The sequence below is a fragment of the Lagopus muta genome, assembly GCF_023343835.1.
Source record: "Lagopus muta isolate bLagMut1 chromosome W unlocalized genomic scaffold, bLagMut1 primary SUPER_W_unloc_1, whole genome shotgun sequence".
NCBI lineage: Eukaryota > Metazoa > Chordata > Aves > Galliformes > Phasianidae > Lagopus > Lagopus muta.
Window position 1 is genome coordinate 107,216 of NW_026040168.1, and position 20,032 is coordinate 127,247.

At 55.5% G+C, this 20,032-nt stretch overlaps 3 protein-coding genes across 3 annotated transcripts in view; all 3 read left to right on the forward strand.

Annotated features, from left to right (window-relative positions):
- The first annotated feature begins 3,008 nt into the window (after positions 1–3,008).
- On the forward strand, positions 3,009–5,926 carry LOC125687582 (adenosine 5'-monophosphoramidase HINT1-like). Its single transcript, XM_048932779.1, is given in 4 exon segments — positions 3,009–3,107; positions 3,110–3,138; positions 4,118–4,223; positions 5,065–5,926. Coding segments are annotated over 4 exon segments (483 nt in total). The 3' UTR covers positions 5,314–5,926.
- A 2,827-nt stretch (positions 5,927–8,753) lies between these two features.
- Positions 8,754–20,032, forward strand: part of LOC125687578 (adenosine 5'-monophosphoramidase HINT1-like) — a 37,697-nt gene continuing 26,418 nt past the window's right edge. Inside the window, 4 exon segments of the mRNA XM_048932775.1 lie at positions 8,754–8,852; positions 8,855–8,883; positions 9,863–9,968; positions 10,810–11,346. Coding sequence (XP_048788732.1) covers positions 8,754–8,852; positions 8,855–8,883; positions 9,863–9,968; positions 10,810–11,058 — 483 coding nt within the window. The 3' untranslated portion in view covers positions 11,059–11,346.
- On the forward strand, positions 14,499–17,431 carry LOC125687577 (adenosine 5'-monophosphoramidase HINT1-like). Its single transcript, XM_048932774.1, is given in 4 exon segments — positions 14,499–14,597; positions 14,600–14,628; positions 15,623–15,728; positions 16,570–17,431. Coding segments are annotated over 4 exon segments (483 nt in total). The 3' UTR covers positions 16,819–17,431.

The window sequence follows — 20,032 nt, forward strand, 5'->3', positions numbered from 1 at the left end:
AGTCGCAGATTTTGCGACGTGGAGAATTAGTTTCTCCCACAGGAACTTTCCCAAATGGAAAAGACTTTGTGATGCTCGAGACGGCAATTGTCGCGCTTCTGCTGTCTTTGATATTCGGCTGCCCTTCTCCATTTTTCATTTTTCATACAAACAAAGCATTAAAAAAAAAAAACCCAAAAAACGTAGCATTGTTCCATAACCGGAAGGAGGGGCACTACAGGCACCGTCAGGCTCTAACGTGTAATCACGTCTCGTGCTTTGTTAGGCCTCTGGCTTTGCTTTAGTCTTTGTTGAATTGCGATTGCATTCAAGGCTGACTGGAGTGGGGGAGTGTCAAAATGCTAATAGATATTTGCATTAAAAGTTGAATACTTGAAACTCGCCGAGTGAAATTATTGTGTGGCCGTTCCTCAAAGAATCTTCATTTGTCAGCAGTAGATCCGCTTGCGGGACTGGCGATCGCAGCTGTGAATGACTCTGAATTAAACCGTTTGAAGAAGCGGAATGAAACAACTTGTTACGTTTTTCCTAATATCCAACCTGAAGCTCCCCCCCGGCGCAGCTGACGGCCGTTACCTCTTGTCCCACCGCTAGTTACCTGGGAGAAGCGGCCAACCCTCACCTCGCTACAACCACCTTTCGGGTAGTTGTAAAGAGGCGATAAGGTCTCTCTCTCTGCCCTGAGCCTCCCCTTCTCCAGACAAAACAATCCCAGCTCCCTCAGCCGCTACCCATAGGTCTTGTGCTCCAGTCCCTTCACCATCTTGGTTGCCCTCCTCCTCTGGACACGCTCCGGAGCCTCAACGTCTTTCTTGTAGTGAGGGGCCCAAAACTGAACGCAGTACTCGAGGTGCGGCCTCACCCGGGCCGAGTACAGAGGGATGATCACCTCCCTAGTCCTGCTGACTGCACGATTTGTGATCCAAGCCAGGATGCCGTTGGCCTTCTTGGCCCCCTGGGCACGCTGCTGGCTCGTGTTCAGGCGGCTGTTGACTAATGCCCCCAGAACCGTTTCCTCGGTGCAGCTTTCCAGCCACCCTTCCCCGAGCCCATAGCGTTGCATGAGGTTGTTGTGAGCAAAGTGCGGGACCTGGCGCTTGGTCTCGTTGAAGCTCCTACAATTGTCCTCAGCCAAGCGATCCAGCCTATCCGGATCCCTGCGTAGGGCCTTCCTACCCTCAGGCAGATCAGCCCTTCCTCCCAACATGGTGTCATCTGCAACCTTCCTGAGAGTGCGCTCAATCCCCTCGTCCAGATCACCAACCAAGATATTGAACAGGACCGGCTCAAATGCTGGCCCCCTGGGGAACACCGCTGGCGACCACCGCCAGCTGGACTGAACTCCATTCACCACCACTCTCTGGGCCCGGCCGTCCAGCCAGGTTTTTACCCGGCAGAGTACGCCTGCCCAAGCCGTGGGCTGCCATCTTCTCTGGGAGAATACCGTGGGAGACAGAATCAAAGGCTTCACTGAAGTCTAGGTAGACGACATCCACAGCCTTTGCCTCATCCACTAGGCGGGTCACCTGGTCGTAGAAGGAGATCGGGTCGGTCAAGCAGGACCTGTCTTTAAGGGACCCGCGCTGGCTAGGCCCGGTCCCCTGGTTGTCCCGCACACGCCCTGTGATGTCGCTCCAGGTGATCTGCTCCACGAGCTTCCTCAATACAGAGGTCAGGCTGACAGGCCTGTAGTTCCCCGGATCCTCCATCCGACCCTTCTTGTAGGTGGGCGTCTGTCTCGCTCCAGCTATCGGTAGCGAGATGGTTCGTTATATGCGTATACCCGACGTGAGATTAAGACTCAGAAAGGAGCCAACTGTTTGCCCAACCAGTTTATTGTGAAAGGTTTTGGTTAGCTAGGCCTGGGGATGGGAGGTGGGACGAAGAAAGCAATAGCAAAAAGACAGAAAAGAAAAGCGAGGATTTGTTACAGGAACGCAGAGATTGTTACCACCGCAGTGTCACAATGTTTCATGAGTCTGGTTGGCAGCGGGGGTGGGGGGTGCAGGTTCTCTTTCTCGGTCGATCACAGGCGGAAGGAAAACACAACAAGGGAATAGCGCGCACAAAGTTTCGGCAGACTCCATACGTATATATACTGTCTGGCTCTCCTTGGCTTGCTCATCGTAAGGGCACGTCCAGCACAGGTGCAACAGTCAGAACAGACAGAAGTAAAGAAGGCACTGGGAATTGAGGGGCGTTTATTCCGCTCCGCGGCCCCATCTTCCAGCTCAGGGGGCTGAGTACCCTGAGGATAGCTGGTCTGACTGTTAAAGACAGAAGTGAAGAGGGCATTGAGAACTTCAGCCTTTTCCTCCTCCTTGGTGGTGACGTTCCCCACCGCATCGAATAAAGCAGGGAGATTCTCCTTGGCCCTCCTCTTGCTATTAATATGTTCATAAAAACAATGTTTTAATCGTCTCGAGCAACGGTGGCCACATTAAGGTCTCGCTGGGCTTTTGCCCGTCTAATTTTCTCCCTGCGTATTCTAGCAACATCCTTGCACTCTTCCCGAGTTGCCTGTCCCTTCTTGCGAAGATGGCACACTCCTGGCCTGCCCGGCCAATACGCGGTCATTCGACGGGAGGGATCGGCACCAAAAAGCCCCCAGCGCGTTTGAGGAGGAGCCGATAAGGGCAATCCCTAATACCCGGGGCCTGTTCTGCAGGCCTCGTTTGGCCGCCGCAGGGGCGCCGCACTTACAGGGCACAGCTTCCCTTCGCGGAGGCGCCCTCCCGCTCCCCCACGTCGCATCCCCGCGCGCCCGGAGGCGCGCGCAAAGTCCCTGAGCCCCGATAAGCACCGGGCCGACGGGAGCGGAGCCGCCAACAGGGCGGGGACAAGCGTAAAGGGCACGCGAGACAGCCAACCGAGGCGCTCGAACGGCCGGCGGCGCTCCGTCGGCCCAATGAGCGCCGCCGAGGGCCGGGCCGGGCCGAGCCGAGCCGAGCCGAGCCGAGAGGGGGAGGTTCGCGGCTGAGGGAGTGTTGTAGCGAGCGCGCGCCGTCATGGCCGGCGGGATGGTTAGGTCGCCGGCCGCCCGGCGCAGTGGCGCCGCTCTCTTCGGAAAAGTCGGCCGCCAGGAGTTCTCCGCCAACGTTATCCGCGAGAAGAGGAGGAGCCGTTGTGGACGAGGAGGTAGCCGCGGCGTTGCCGTGCGTTGTGCGATTCTTCCCTTGCCCCCCCTTCCCACCCCTCCCCCACCCTAGCGCGCTCGCCCGCCCGCCCTCTGGAACGAGCGCCCGTTGCGGTGCCGGCGAGTGCGGCGGGGCGAGCGGCGACGTTGCCGCCGGGCGGGCGGACGGGCCTTTCTGGCCGCTGATGCTCGCTACTGCCGCGCCTCCTCTAAAACCCGGCGCTCCTTCGGTGCCACGGGGCTGCCGTGGCGCGTACTGGCTTGCTGGTGCCGCCTGGCTCGCCTAGCTTCCCAGCGCCCCCGTGTGGTGTGCGCGCGTGTGTAGAGGCGGGCGTGTGACGCTGAAGCGCTTGGTGGCAGTCGCGGGCGCTTGCCGCGCGCGATATCTATCAGCCCTTTGGCGCTGCTAGTCGTGCTAGTTCCATTAGAATTAGTTGACCGTTTCCTACAGGTCGGTGGTATTCCCGTGTGCAAGGCGATAACCTTTGCGTCGATTTGGAAGTGTCTGACGTAGAGCCAGCCTCACCGCGCTAATCCGGAACGTTCTTTCGCCTGAGTACGCGGTGTTCTTGAGGACAGAGAGTCAACCCGGCCTCAGTCGGGATAACCCCAGGTTCTTAGTAAATGCCTTGGTCAAAAGTAGGATAGGAAGGCGATATTTGGCCATAACTGAAGGATGGTGAGCCACCGTTTGCCGCCTGAGTGGTTAAGCGGGGTCTTAATAAGAGAGTGAAATAAGCGCAAATGGAGGTGGTTTGGTTTGGGTTTAAAATCGCTCCGTGCTCGTAGCAGCAGGAGCCTGTGAAAACGTGTTTTGTGGATAGAAGGGAGAGGACTTTGCCAATTCAAAGATCACTTAGGAAGAATCGCCGTGTTGTCTTGCGTTTGGGGTACGAGTTCAGTGGGGCGTAGCGATCTGCTTAAGCTATTGCCTTTCTCCGGAGCCAACCCCGTTTTAACCGTGTACTCTTCTTCCTCCAGTGCCTTGTGTTCCGTGATGTTTCAACGCAAGCTCCTACGCTTTTTCCTAGCCGCTCGCGACAAGGCCGTTGTGAGGTTGTCCGAAGCAGAAGATTCTGGCGCACCTGTAAAGACCGTGGAAGCTTTCTGTACACCGAACGGTGCCTGTAAGTGGTACGTAATTTAGTAGGCGCTGTCCCGTGGCCTCGTTTCCTCTAGATGTTGCAAAGAGGCACAGTAGGCTATTTGGGGTTTCCCGACACCGTAGTCTTTTGCCTCTAGCTTGTGACGGAGCTGAGCGTTTTGACTAAGGGTAGCGAGAGAAAGCGATGCTCATTTCTGGGTGCGTGCTTGTAGTGCAAAATGCAGTGCTGTTTGGAAGTATGGCCCGATGCCTGTTTTCAGGGTTTCCCGACAGTGGTACTTGCTCAAATGCGGAGAAGAGGGCTTGGGGTTTTGAGCAGGTCGGAGGCGAGGAAGGGGAAAGCTGTCTGAGGGGTGCTGGATGTTTCATTTTCAGCTATAGAAGTCAAGTTGGATGGCTTTTGCGTGGGCTCGCAAAGCCTACGTCGAGTTTTTCTTTTCTGCCAGAATGACTTACGTTGCCCGAAGATATAATGGGGGGCTGGAACCCCGAGACAAATCTGGCTACTGTGCCCGATTTGTAGTCCGTCACTGTCTAGCTGGGGGTGGGGAGGGGGTTAAAAAAAAAAAAAGAAGGAAAAAAAACGATGGCAAGTTCCCATAGCTGCCCCTCCCCCCATTGTGCATAATCCGTCTTTGTAACTTTGCTTGGAATGTGTCAGTTGCAGAAAGGCGGTAATTTGAAGAGCAGCGCTTGAATGGCGAAGAACTAGTTCACCGTGTTCTGTGGATGGTTCTTTGCTCACCTTCCTTCGCTTCCTGCCCTCTCCGCTCTTCTTTGTGTTGTAGCACGCTACGTTACGTAACGTTATTTCCCCCTCCAGCTTCACAGGCGTTTGATGATTGTTGGCGAGAAGTGTGCTGCTAACCTGGGCCTGACCGATGGATTCCGGATGGCTGTGAGATACCCCCCCTCAGGCCCTTCCGACTACCGCACGCGTCTCTGTATTCTGGGTGGCCGTCAGTTGGGCCAGCCTCCCGGGGAAGACGTTTGCACCGCAGGAGTTGCTGCACGCGTACGGATCGCCACCGAATGGATTTCACGTGTCGCCCGTCAGTCTAGCCTCCGTTGATATAGAATTGGTTCTGGTGGGTGCCTGTGGAGGGTAATGAAAAGCTTTGCGCAGCATTTGCACAATAAAGATGGAGCACGGAGATATCATCTCTGTCTCGCGTGTCTTACTGATGGAAATGGTCCTGCAAGTTAAAACGGTGGGTCTCCGTCTCCCAAAGATAATATAGGATGTGCCGTGTGTTTGAGGCCTTGCCGTCTTCCCCCAGCTTCCAAATGAAAGGGCGTGGGTTTTATCGCGTAACAGCAGCATCGACAAGCGGCAGGCATAGAATTATAAAGGAATAAGGTTGGAAGAAAGCTTCCAGATATCATCAGTCGTACGGCCCTGTCCCGAGGCCGAGCAAACGCTACCTGCATGATTGCTGTCCGGTGCTCGTCAGCCTGTTCTTAACCCATCTCGAAGCTTTGCCGCCGCTTCCGCTTTCTTTTCAGTCGCGGATTTTGCGACGTGGAGAATTAGTTTCTCCCACAGGAACTTTCCCAAATGGAAAAGACTTTGTGATGCTCGAGACGGCAATTGTCGCGCTTCTGCTGTCTTTGATATTCGGCTGCCCTTCTCCATTTTTCATTTTTCATACAAACAAAGCATTAAAAAAAAAAAACCCAAAAAACGTAGCATTGTTCCATAACCGGAAGGAGGGGCACTACAGGCACCGTCAGGCTCTAACGTGTAATCACGTCTCGTGCTTTGTTAGGCCTCTGGCTTTGCTTTAGTCTTTGTTGAATTGCGATTGCATTCAAGGCTGACTGGAGTGGGGGAGTGTCAAAATGCTAATAGATATTTGCATTAAAAGTTGAATACTTGAAACTCGCCGAGTGAAATTATTGTGTGGCCGTTCCTCAAAGAATCTTGATTTGTCAGCAGTAGATCCGCTTGCGGGACTGGCGATCGCAGCTGTGAATGACTCTGAATTAAACCGTTTGAAGAAGCGGAATGAAACAACTTGTTACGTTTTTCCTAATATCCAACCTGAAGCTCCCCCCCGGCGCAGCTGACGGCCGTTACCTCTTGTCCCACCGCTAGTTACCTGGGAGAAGCGGCCAACCCTCACCTCGCTACAACCACCTTTCAGGTAGTTGTAAAGAGGCGATAAGGTCTCTCTCTCTGCCCTGAGCCTCCCCTTCTCCAGACAAAACAATCCCAGCTCCCTCAGCTGCTACCCATAGGTCTTGTGCTCCAGTCCCTTCACCAGCTTGGTTGCCCTCCTCCTCTGGACACGCTCCGGAGCCTCAACATCTTTCTTGTAGTGAGGGGCCCAAAACTGAACGCAGTACTCGAGGTGCGGCCTCACCCGGGCCGAGTACAGAGGGATGATCACCTCCCTAGTCCTGCTGACTGCACGATTTGTGATCCAAGCCAGGATGCCGTTGGCCTTCTTGGCCCCCTGGGCACGCTGCTGGCTCGTGTTCAGGCGGCTGTTGACTAATGCCCCCAGAACCGTTTCCTCAGTGCAGCTTTCCAGCCACCCTTCCCCGAGCCCATAGCGTTGCATGAGGTTGTTGTGAGCAAAGTGCGGGACCTGGCGCTTGGTCTCGTTGAAGCTCCTACAATTGGCCTCAGCCAAGCGATCCAGCCTATCCGGATCCCTGCGTAGGGCCTTCCTACCCTCAAGCAGATCAGCCCTTCCTCCCAACATGGTGTCATCTGCAACCTTCCTGAGAGTGCGCTCAATCCCCTCGTCCAGATCACCAACCAAGATATTGAACAGGACCGGCTCAAATGCTGGCCCCCTGGGGAACACCGCTGGCGACCACCGCCAGCTGGACTGAACTCCATTCACCACCACTCTCTGGGCCCGGCCGTCCAGCCAGGTTTTTACCCGGCAGAGTACGCCTGCCCAAGCCGTGGGCTGCCATCTTCTCTGGGAGAATACCGTGGGAGACAGAATCAAAGGCTTCACTGAAGTCTAGGTAGACGACATCCACAGCCTTTGCCTCATCCACTAGGCGGGTCACCTGGTCGTAGAAGGAGATCGGGTCGGTCAAGCAGGACCTGTCTTTAAGGGACCCGCGCTGGCTAGGCCCGGTCCCCTGGTTGTCCCGCACACGCCCTGTGATGTCGCTCCAGGTGATCTGCTCCACGAGCTTCCTCAATACAGAGGTCAGGCTGACAGGCCTGTAGTTCCCCGGATCCTCCATCCGACCCTTCTTGTAGGTGGGCGTCTGTCTCGCTCCAGCTATCGGTAGCGAGATGGTTCGTTATATGCGTATACCCGACGTGAGATTAAGACTCAGAAAGGAGCCAACTGTTTGCCCAACCAGTTTATTGTGAAAGGTTTTGGTTAGCTAGGCCTGGGGATGGGAGGTGGGACGAAGAAAGCAATAGCAAAAAGACAGAAAAGAAAAGCGAGGATTTGTTACAGGAACGCAGAGATTGTTACCACCGCATTGTCACAATGTTTCATGAGTCTGGTTGGCAGCGGGGGTGGGGGGTGCAGGTTCTCTTTCTCGGTCGATCACAGGCGGAAGGAAAACACAACAAGGGAATAGCGCGCACAAAGTTTCGGCAGACTCCATACGTATATATACTGTCTGGCTCTCCTTGGCTTGCTCATCGTAAGGGCACGTCCAGCACAGGTGCAACAGTCAGAACAGACAGAAGTAAAGAAGGCACTGGGAATTGAGGGGCGTTTATTCCGCTCCGCGGCCCCATCTTCCAGCTCAGGGGGCTGAGTACCCTGAGGATAGCTGGTCTGACTGTTAAAGACAGAAGTGAAGAGGGCATTGAGAACTTCAGCCTTTTCCTCCTCCTCGGTGGTGACGTTCCCCACCGCATCGAATAAAGCAGGGAGATTCTCCTTGGCCCTCCTCTTGCTATTAATATGTTCATAAAAACAATGTTTTAATCGTCTCGAGCAACGGTGGCCACATTAAGGTCTCGCTGGGCTTTTGCCCGTCTAATTTTCTCCCTGCGTATTCTAGCAACATCCTTGCACTCTTCCCGAGTTGCCTGTCCCTTCTTGCGAAGATGGCACACTCCTGGCCTGCCCGGCCAATACGCGGTCATTCGACGGGAGGGATCGGCACCAAAAAGCCCCCAGCGCGTTTGAGGAGGAGCCGATAAGGGCAATCCCTAATACCCGGGGCCTGTTCTGCAGGCCTCGTTTGGCCGCCGCAGGGGCGCCGCACTTACAGGGCACAGCTTCCCTTCGCGGAGGCGCCCTCCCGCTCCCCCACGTCGCATCCCCGCGCGCCCGGAGGCGCGCGCAAAGTCCCTGAGCCCCGATAAGCACCGGGCCGACGGGAGCGGAGCCGCCAACAGGGCGGGGACAAGCGTAAAGGGCACGCGAGACAGCCAACCGAGGCGCTCGAACGGCCGGCGGCGCTCCGTCGGCCCAATGAGCGCCGCCGAGGGCCGGGCCGGGCCGAGCCGAGCCGAGCCGAGCCGAGAGGGGGAGGTTCGCGGCTGAGGGAGTGTTGTAGCGAGCGCGCGCCGTCATGGCCGGCGGGATGGTTAGGTCGCCGGCCGCCCGGCGCAGTGGCGCCGCTCTCTTCGGAAAAGTCGGCCGCCAGGAGTTCTCCGCCAACGTTATCCGCGAGAAGAGGAGGAGCCGTTGTGGACGAGGAGGTAGCCGCGGCGTTGCCGTGCGTTGTGCGATTCTTCCCTTGCCCCCCCTTCCCACCCCTCCCCCACCCTAGCGCGCTCGCCCGCCCGCCCTCTGGAACGAGCGCCCGTTGCGGTGCCGGCGAGTGCGGCGGGGCGAGCGGCGACGTTGCCGCCGGGCGGGCGGACGGGCCTTTCTGGCCGCTGATGCTCGCTACTGCCGCGCCTCCTCTAAAACCCGGCGCTCCTTCGGTGCCACGGGGCTGCCGTGGCGCGTACTGGCTTGCTGGTGCCGCCTGGCTCGCCTAGCTTCCCAGCGCCCCCGTGTGGTGTGCGCGCGTGTGTAGAGGCGGGCGTGTGACGCTGAAGCGCTTGGTGGCAGTCGCGGGCGCTTGCCGCGCGCGATATCTATCAGCCCTTTGGCGCTGCTAGTCGTGCTAGTTCCATTAGAATTAGTTGACCGTTTCCTACAGGTCGGTGGTATTCCCGTGTGCAAGGCGATAACCTTTGCGTCGATTTGGAAGTGTCTGATGTAGAGCCAGCCTCACCGCGCTAATCCGGAACGTTCTTTCGCCTGAGTACGCGGTGTTCTTGAGGACAGAGAGTCAACCCGGCCTCAGTCGGGATAACCCCAGGTTCTTAGTAAATGCCTTGGTCAAAAGTAGGATAGGAAGGCGATATTTGGCCATAACTGAAGGATGGTGAGCCACCGTTTGCCGCCTGAGTGGTTAAGCGGGGTCTTAATAAGAGAGTGAAATAAGCGCAAATGGAAGTGGTTTGGTTTGGGTTTAAAATCGCTCCGTGCTCGTAGCAGCAGGAGCCTGTGAAAACGTGTTTTGTGGATAGAAGGGAGAGGACTTTGCCAATTCAAAGATCACTTAGGAAGAATCGCCGTGTTGTCTTGCGTTTGGGGTACGAGTTCAGTGGGGCGTAGCGATCTGCTTAAGCTATTGCCTTTCTCCGGAGCCAACCCCGTTTTAACCGCGTACTCTTCTTCCTCCAGTGCCTTGTGTTCCGTGATGTTTCAACGCAAGCTCCTACGCTTTTTCCTAGCCGCTCGCGACAAGGCCGTTGTGAGGTTGTCCGAAGCAGAAGATTCTGGCGCACCTGTAAAGACCGTGGAAGCTTTCTGTACACCGAACGGTGCCTGTAAGTGGTACGTAATTTAGTAGGCGCTGTCCCGTGGCCTCGTTTCCTCTAGATGTTGCAAAGAGGCACAGTAGGCTATTTGGGGTTTCCCGACACCGTAGTCTTTTGCCTCTAGCTTGTGACGGAGCTGTGCGTTTTGACTAAGGGTAGCGAGAGAAAGCGATGCTCATTTCTGGGTGCGTGCTTGTAGTGCAAAATGCAGTGCTGTTTGGAAGTATGGCCCGATGCCTGTTTTCAGGGTTTCCCGACAGTGGTACTTGCTCAAATGCGGAGAAGAGGGCTTGGGGTTTTGAGCAGGTCGGAGGCGAGGAAGGGGAAAGCTGTCTGAGGGGTGCTGGATGTTTCATTTTCAGCTATAGAAGTCAAGTTGGATGGCTTTTGCGTGGGCTCGCAAAGCCTACGTCGAGTTTTTCTTTTCTGCCAGAATGACTTACGTTGCCCGAAGATATAATGGGGGGCTGGAACCCCGAGACAAATCTGGCTACTGTGCCCGATTTGTAGTCCGTCACTGTCTAGCTGGGGGTGGGGAGGGGGTTAAAAAAAAAAAAAGAAGGAAAAAAAACGATGGCAAGTTCCCATAGCTGCCCCTCCCCCCATTGTGCATAATCCGTCTTTGTAACTTTGCTTGGAATGTGTCAGTTGCAGAAAGGCGGTAATTTGAAGAGCAGCGCTTGAATGGCGAAGAACTAGTTCACCGTGTTCTGTGGATGGTTCTTTGCTCACCTTCCTTCGCTTCCTGCCCTCTCCGCTCTTCTTTGTGTTGTAGCACGCTACGTTACGTAACGTTATTTCCCCCTCCAGCTTCACAGGCGTTTGATGATTGTTGGCGAGAAGTGTGCTGCTAACCTGGGCCTGACCGATGGATTCCGGATGGCTGTGAGATACCCCCCCTCAGGCCCTTCCGACTACCGCACGCGTCTCTGTATTCTGGGTGGCCGTCAGTTGGGCCAGCCTCCCGGGGAAGACGTTTGCACCGCAGGAGTTGCTGCACGCGTACGGATCGCCACCGAATGGATTTCACGTGTCGCCCGTCAGTCTAGCCTCCGTTGACATAGAATTGGTTCTGGTGGGTGCCTGTGGAGGGTAATGAAAAGCTTTGCGCAGCATTTGCACAATAAAGATGGAGCACGGAGATATCATCTCTGTCTCGCGTGTCTTACTGATGGAAATGGTCCTGCAAGTTAAAACGGTGGGTCTCCGTCTCCCAAAGATAATATAGGATGTGCCGTGTGTTTGAGGCCTTGCCGTCTTCCCCCAGCTTCCAAATGAAAGGGCGTGGGTTTTATCGCGTAACAGCAGCATCGACAAGCGGCAGGCGTAGAATTATAGAGGAATAAGGTTGGAAGAAAGCTTCCAGATATCATCAGTCGTATGGCCCTGTCCCGAGGCTGAGCAAACGCTACCTGCATGATTGCTGTCCGGTGCTCGTCAGCCTGTTCTTAACCCATCTCGAAGCTTTGCCGCCGCTTCCGCTTTCTTTTCAGTCGCGGATTTTGCGACGTGGAGAATTAGTTTCTCCCACAGGAACTTTCCCAAATGGAAAAGACTTTGTGATGCTCGAGACGGCAATTGTCGCGCTTCTGCTGTCTTTGATATTCGGCTGCCCTTCTCCATTTTTCATTTTTCATACAAACAAAGCATTAAAAAAAAAAAACCCAAAAAACGTAGCATTGTTCCATAACCGGAAGGAGGGGCACTACAGGCACCGTCAGGCTCTAACGTGTAATCACATCTCGTGCTTTGTTAGGCCTCTGGCTTTGCTTTAGTCTTTGTTGAATTGCGATTGCATTCAAGGCTGACTGGAGTGGGGGAGTGTCAAAATGCTAATAGATATTTGCATTAAAAGTTGAATACTTGAAACTCGCCGAGTGAAATTATTGTGTGGCCGTTCCTCAAAGAATCTTGATTTGTCAGCAGTAGATCCGCTTGCGGGACTGGCGATCGCAGCTGTGAATGACTCTGAATTAAACCGTTTGAAGAAGCGGAATGAAACAACTTGTTACGTTTTTCCTAATATCCAACCTGAAGCTCCCCCCCGGCGCAGCTGACGGCCGTTACCTCTTGTCCCACCGCTAGTTACCTGGGAGAAGCGGCCAACCCTCACCTCGCTACAACCACCTTTCGGGTAGTTGTAAAGAGGCGATAAGGTCTCTCTCTCTGCCCTGAGCCTCCCCTTCTCCAGACAAAACAATCCCAGCTCCCTCAGCCGCTACCCATAGGTCTTGTGCTCCAGTCCCTTCACCAGCTTGGTTGCCCTCCTCCTCTGGACACGCTCCGGAGCCTCAACGTCTTTCTTGTAGTGAGGGGCCCAAAACTGAACGCAGTACTCGAGGTGCGGCCTCACCCGGGCCGAGTACAGAGGGATGATCACCTCCCTAGTCCTGCTGACTGCACGATTTGTGATCCAAGCCAGGATGCCGTTGGCCTTCTTGGCCCCCTGGGCACGCTGCTGGCTCGTGTTCAGGCGGCTGTTGACTAATGCCCCCAGAACCGTTTCCTCGGTGCAGCTTTCCAGCCACCCTTCCCCGAGCCCATAGCGTTGCATGAGGTTGTTGTGAGCAAAGTGCGGGACCTGGCGCTTGGTCTCGTTGAAGCTCCTACAATTGTCCTCAGCCAAGCGATCCAGCCTATCCGGATCCCTGCGTAGGGCCTTCCTACCCTCAGGCAGATCAGCCCTTCCTCCCAACATGGTGTCATCTGCAACCTTCCTGAGAGTGCGCTCAATCCCCTCGTCCAGATCACCAACCAAGATATTGAACAGGACCGGCTCAAATGCTGGCCCCCTGGGGAACACCGCTGGCGACCACCGCCAGCTGGACTGAACTCCATTCACCACCACTCTCTGGGCCCGGCCGTCCAGCCAGGTTTTTACCCGGCAGAGTACGCCTGCCCAAGCCGTGGGCTGCCATCTTCTCTGGGAGAATACCGTGGGAGACAGAATCAAAGGCTTCACTGAAGTCTAGGTAGACGACATCCACAGCCTTTGCCTCATCCACTAGGCGGGTCACCTGGTCGTAGAAGGAGATCGGGTCGGTCAAGCAGGACCTGTCTTTAAGGGACCCGCGCTGGCTAGGCCCGGTCCCCTGGTTGTCCCGCACACGCCCTGTGATGTCGCTCCGGGTGATCTGCTCCACGAGCTTCCTCAATACCGAGGTCAGGCTGACAGGCCTGTAGTTCCCCGGATCCTCCATCCGACCCTTCTTGTAGGTGGGCGTCTGTCTCGCTCCAGCTATCGGTAGCGAGATGGTTCGTTATATGCGTATACCCGACGTGAGATTAAGACTCAGAAAGGAGCCAACTGTTTGCCCAACCAGTTTATTGTGAAAGGTTTTGGTTAGCTAGGCCTGGGGATGGGAGGTGGGACGAAGAAAGCAATAGCAAAAAGACAGAAAAGAAAAGCGAGGATTTGTTACAGGAACGCAGAGATTGTTACCACCGCAGTGTCACAATGTTTCATGAGTCTGGTTGGCAGCGGGGGTGGGGGGTGCAGGTTCTCTTTCTCGGTCGATCACAGGCGGAAGGAAAACACAACAAGGGAATAGCGCGCACAAAGTTTCGGCAGACTCCATACGTATATATACTGTCTGGCTCTCCTTGGCTTGCTCATCGTAAGGGCACGTCCAGCACAGGTGCAACAGTCAGAACAGACAGAAGTAAAGAAGGCACTGGGAATTGAGGGGCGTTTATTCCGCTCCGCAGCCCCATCTTCCAGCTCAGGGGGCTGAGTACCCTGAGGATAGCTGGTCTGACTGTTAAAGACAGAAGTGAAGAGGGCATTGAGAACTTCAGCCTTTTCCTCCTCCTTGGTGGTGACGTTCCCCACCGCATCGAATAAAGCAGGGAGATTCTCCTTGGCCCTCCTCTTGCTATTAATATGTTCATAAAAACAATGTTTTAATCGTCTCGAGCAACGGTGGCCACATTAAGGTCTCGCTGGGCTTTTGCCCGTCTAATTTTCTCCCTGCGTATTCTAGCAACATCCTTGCACTCTTCCCGAGTTGCCTGTCCCTTCTTGCGAAGATGGCACACTCCTGGCCTGCCCGGCCAATACGCGGTCATTCGACGGGAGGGATCGGCACCAAAAAGCCCCCAGCGCGTTTGAGGAGGAGTCGATAAGGGCAATCCCTAATACCCGGGGCCTGTTCTGCAGGCCTCGTTTGGCCGCCGCAGGGGCGCCGCACTTACAGGGCACAGCTTCCCTTCGCGGAGGCGCCCTCCCGCTCCCCCACGTCGCATCCCCGCGCGCCCGGAGGCGCGCGCAAAGTCCCTGAGCCCCGATAAGCACCGGGCCGACGGGAGCGGAGCCGCCAACAGGGCGGGGACAAGCGTAAAGGGCACGCGAGACAGCCAACCGAGGCGCTCGAACGGCCGGCGGCGCTCCGTCGGCCCAATGAGCGCCGCCGAGGGCCGGGCCGGGCCGAGCCGAGCCGAGCCGAGCCGAGAGGGGGAGGTTCGCGGCTGAGGGAGTGTTGTAGCGAGCGCGCGCCGTCATGGCCGGCGGGATGGTTAGGTCGCCGGCCGCCCGGCGCAGTGGCGCCGCTCTCTTCGGAAAAGTCGGCCGCCAGGAGTTCTCCGCCAACGTTATCCGCGAGAAGAGGAGGAGCCGTTGTGGACGAGGAGGTAGCCGCGGCGTTGCCGTGCGTTGTGCGATTCTTCCCTTGCCCCCCCTTCCCACCCCTCCCCCACCCTAGCGCGCTCGCCCGCCCGCCCTCTGGAACGAGCGCCCGTTGCGGTGCCGGCGAGTGCGGCGGGGCGAGCGGCGACGTTGCCGCCGGGCGGGCGGACGGGCCTTTCTGGCCGCTGATGCTCGCTACTGCCGCGCCTCCTCTAAAACCCGGCGCTCCTTCGGTGCCACGGGGCTGCCGTGGCGCGTACTGGCTTGCTGGTGCCGCCTGGCTCGCCTAGCTTCCCAGCGCCCCCGTGTGGTGTGCGCGCGTGTGTAGAGGCGGGCGTGTGACGCTGAAGCGCTTGGTGGCAGTCGCGGGCGCTTGCCGCGCGCGATATCTATCAGCCCTTTGGCGCTGCTAGTCGTGCTAGTTCCATTAGAATTAGTTGACCATTGGGATTAGTTGGCCGTTTCCTACAGGTCGGTGGTATTCCCGTGTGCAAGGCGATAACCTTTGCGTCGATTTGGAAGTGTCTGACGTAGAGCCAGCCTCACCGCGCTAATCCGGAACGTTCTTTCGCCTGAGTACGCGGTGTTCTTGAGGACAGAGTCAACCCGGCCTCAGTCGGGATAACCCCAGGTTCTTAGTAAATGCCTTGGTCAAAAGTAGGATAGGAAGGCGATATTTGGCCATAACTGAAGGATGGTGAGCCACTGTTTGCCGCCTGAGTGGTTAAGCGGGGTCTTAATAAGAGAGTGAAATAAGCGCAAATGAAGGTGGTTTGGTTTGGGTTTAAAATCGCTCCGTGCTCGTAGCAGCAGGAGCCTGTGAAAACGTGTTTTGTGGATAGAAGGGAGAGGACTTTGCCAATTCAAAGATCACTTAGGAAGAATCGCCGTGTTGTCTTGCGTTTGGGGTACGAGTTCAGTGGGGCGTAGCGATCTGCTTAAGCTATTGCCTTTCTCCGGAGCCAACCCCGTTTTAACCGCGTACTCTTCTTCCTCCAGTGCCTTGCGTTCCGTGATGTTTCAACGCAAGCTCCTACGCTTTTTCCTAGCCGCTCGCGACAAGGCCGTTGTGAGGTTGTCCGAAGCAGAAGATTCTGGCGCACCTGTAAAGACCGTGGAAGCTTTCTGTACACCGAACGGTGCCTGTAAGTGGTACGTAATTTAGTAGGCGCTGTCCCGTGGCCTCGTTTCCTCTAGATGTTGCAAAGAGGCACAGTAGGCTATTTGGGGTTTCCCGACACCGTAGTCTTTTGCCTCTAGCTTGTGACGGAGCTGAGCGTTTTGACTAAGGGTAGCGAGAGAAAGCGATGCTCATTTCTGGGTGCGTGCTTGTAGTGCAAAATGCAGTGCTGTTTGGAAGTATGGCCCGATGCCTGTTTTCAGGGTTTCCCGACAGTGGTACTTGCTCAAATGCGGAGAAGAGGGCTTGGGGTTTTGAGCAGGTCGGAGGCGAGGAAGGGGAAAGCTGTCTGAGGGGTGCTGGATGTTTCATTTTCAGCTATAGAAGTCAAGTTGGATGGCTTTTGCGTGGGCTCGCAAAGCCTACGTCGAGTTTTTCTTTTCTGCCAGAATGACTTACGTTGCCCGAAGATATAATGGGGGGCTGGAACCCCGAGACAAATCTGGCTACTGTGCCCGATTTGTAGTCCGTCACTGTCTAGCTGGGGGTGGGGAGGGGGTTAAAAAAAAAAAAAGATGGAAAAAAAACGATGGCAAGTTCCCATAGCTGCCCCTCCCCCCATTGTGCATAATCCGTCTTTGTAACTTTGCTTGGAATGTGTCAGTTGCAGAAAGGCAGTAATTTGAAAAGCAGCGCTTGAATGGCGAAGAACTAGTTCACCGTGTTCTGTGGATGGTTCTTTGCTCACCTTCCTTCGCTTCCTGCCCTCTCCGCTCTTCTTTGTGTTGTAGCACGCTACGTTACGTAACGTTATTTCCCCCTCCAGCTTCACAGGCGTTTGATGATTGTTGGCGAGAAGTGTGCTGCTAACCTGGGCCTGACCGATGGATTCCGGATGGCTGTGAGATACCCCCCCTCAGGCCCTTCCGACTACCGCACGCGTCTCTGTATTCTGGGTGGCCGTCAGTTGGGCCAGCCTCCCGGGGAAGACGTTTGCACCGCAGGAGTTGCTGCACGCGTACGGATCGCCACCGAATGGATTTCACGTGTCGCCCGTCAGTCTAGCCTCCGTTGACATAGAATTGGTTCTGGTGGGTGCCTGTGGAGGGTAATGAAAAGCTTTGCGCAGCATTTGCACAATAAAGATGGAGCACGGAGATATCATCTCTGTCACGCGTGTCTTACTGATGGAAATGGTCCTGCAAGTTAAAACGGTGGGTCTCCGTCTCCCAAAGATAATATAGGATGTGCCGTGTGTTTGAGGCCTTGCCGTCTTCCCCCAGCTTCCAAATGAAAGGGCGTGGGTTTTATCGCGTAACAGCAGCATCGACAAGCGGCAGGCGTAGAATTATAGAGGAATAAGGTTGGAAGAAAGCTTCCAGATATCATCAGTCGTATGGCCCTGTCCCGAGGCCGAGCAAACGCTACCTGCATGATTGCTGTCCGGTGCTCGTCAGCCTGTTCTTAACCCATCTCGAAGCTTTGCCGCCGCTTCCGCTTTCTTTTCAGTCGCGGATTTTGCGACGTGGAGAATTAGTTTCTCCCACAGGAACTTTCCCAAATGGAAAAGACTTTGTGATGCTCGAGACGGCAATTGTCGCGCTTCTGCTGTCTTTGATATTCGGCTGCCCTTCTCCATTTTTCATTTTTCATACAAACAAAGCATTAAAAAAAAAAAACCCAAAAAACGTAGCATTGTTCCATAACCGGAAGGAGGGGCACTACAGGCACCGTCAGGCTCTAACGTGTAATCACATCTCGTGCTTTGTTAGGCCTCTGGCTTTGCTTTAGTCTTTGTTGAATTGCGATTGCATTCAAGGCTGACTGGAGTGGGGGAGTGTCAAAATGCTAATAGATATTTGCATTAAAAGTTGAATACTTGAAACTCGCCGAGTGAAATTATTGTGTGGCCGTTCCTCAAAGAATCTTCATTTGTCAGCAGTAGATCCGCTTGCGGGACTGGCAATCGCAGCTGTGAATGACTCTGAATTAAACCGTTTGAAGAAGCGGAATGAAACAACTTGTTACGTTTTTCCTAATATCCAACCTGAAGCTCCCCCCCGGCGCAGCTGACGGCCGTTACCTCTTGTCCCACCGCTAGTTACCTGGGAGAAGCGGCCAACCCTCACCTCGCTACAACCACCTTTCGGGTAGTTGTAAAGAGGCGATAAGGTCTCTCTCTCTGCCCTGAGCCTCCCCTTCTCCAGACAAAACAATCCCAGCTCCCTCAGCCGCTACCCATAGGTCTTGTGCTCCAGTCCCTTCACCAGCCTGGTTGCCCTCCTCCTCTGGACACGCTCCGGAGCCTCAACGTCTTTCTTGTAGTGAGGGGCCCAAAACTGAACGCAGTACTCGAGGTGCGGCTTCACCCGGGCCGAGTACAGAGGGATGATCACCTCCCTAGTCCTGCTGACTGCACGATTTGTGATCCAAGCCAGGATGCCGTTGGCCTTCTTGGCCCCCTGGGCACGCTGCTGGCTCGTGTTCAGGCGGCTGTTGACTAATGCCCCCAGAACCGTTTCCTCTGTGCAGCTTTCCAGCCACCCTGCCCAAGCCCGTAGCGTTGCATGAGGTTGTTGTGAGCAAAGTGCGGGACCTGGCGCTTGGTCTCGTTGAAGCTCCTACAATTGTCCTCAGCCGAGCGATCCAGCCTATCCGGATCCCTGCGTAGGGCCTTCCTACCCTCAGGCAGATCAGCCCTTCCTCCCAACATGGTGTCATCTGCAACCTTCCTGAGAGTGCGCTCAATCCCCTCGTCCAGATCACCAACCAAGATATTGAACAGGACCGGCTCAAATGCTGGCCCCCTGGGGAACACCGCTGGCGACCACCGCCAGCTGGACTGAACTCCATTCACCACCACTCTCTGGGCCCGGCCGTCCAGCCAGGTTTTTACCCGGCAGAGTACGCCTGCCCAAGCCGTGGGCTGCCATCTTCTCTGGGAGAATACCGTGGGAGACAGAATCAAAGGCTTCACTGAAGTCTAGGTAGACGACATCCACAGCCTTTGCCTCATCCACTAGGCGGGTCACCTGGTCGTAGAAGGAGATCGGGTCGGTCAAGCAGGACCTGTCTTTAAGGGACCCGCGCTGGCTAGGCCCGGTCCCCTGGTTGTCCCGCACACGCCCTGTGATGTCGCTCCGGGTGATCTGCTCCACGAGCTTCCTCGATACCGAGGTCAGGCTGACAGGCCTGTAGTTCCCCGGATCCTCCATCCGACCCTTCTTGTAGGTGGGCGTCTGTCTCGCTCCAGCTATCGGTAGCGAGATGGTTCGTTATATGCGTATACCCGACGTGAGATTAAGACTCAGAAAGGAGCCAACTATTTGCCCAACCAGTTTATTGTGAAAGGTTTTGGTTAGCTAGGCCTGGGGATGGGAGGTGGGACGAAGAAAGCAATAGCAAAAAGACAGAAAAGAAAAGCGAGGATTTGTTACAGGAACGCAGAGATTGTTACCACCGCAGTGTCACAATGTTTCATGAGTCTGGTTGGCAGCGGGGGTGGGGGGTGCAGGTTCTCTTTCTCGGTCGATCACAGGCGGAAGGAAAACACAACAAGGGAATAGCGCGCACAAAGTTTCGGCAGACTCCACACGTATATATACTGTCTGGCTCTCCTTGGCTTGCTCATCGTAAGGGCACGTCCAGCACAGGTGCAACAGTCAGAACAGACAGAAGTAAAGAAGGCACTGGGAATTGAGGGGCGTTTATTCCGCTCCGCGGCCCCATCTTCCAGCTCAGGGGGCTGAGTACCCTGAGGATAGCTGGTCTGACTGTTAAAGACAGAAGTGAAGAGGGCATTGAGAACTTCAGCCTTTTCCTCCTCCTCGGTGGTGACGTTCCCCACCGCATCGAATAAAGCAGGGAGATTCTCCTTGGCCCTCCTCTTGCTATTAATATGTTCATAAAAACAATGTTTTAATCGTCTCGAGCAACGGTGGCCACATTAAGGTCTCGCTGGGCTTTTGCCCGTCTAATTTTCTCCCTGCGTATTCTAGCAACATCCTTGCACTCTTCTCGAGTTGCCTGTCCCTTCTTGCGAAGATGGCACACTCCTGGCCTGCCCGGCCAATACGCGGTCATTCGACGGGAGGGATCGGCACCAAAAAGCCCCCAGCGCGTTTGAGGAGGAGCCGATAAGGGCAATCCCTAATACCCGGGGCCTGTTCTGCAGGCCTCGTTTGGCCGCCGCAGGGGCGCCGCACTTACAGGGCACAGCTTCCCTTCGCGGAGGCGCCCTCCCGCTCCCCCACGTCGCATCCCCGCGCGCCCGGAGGCGCGCGCAAAGT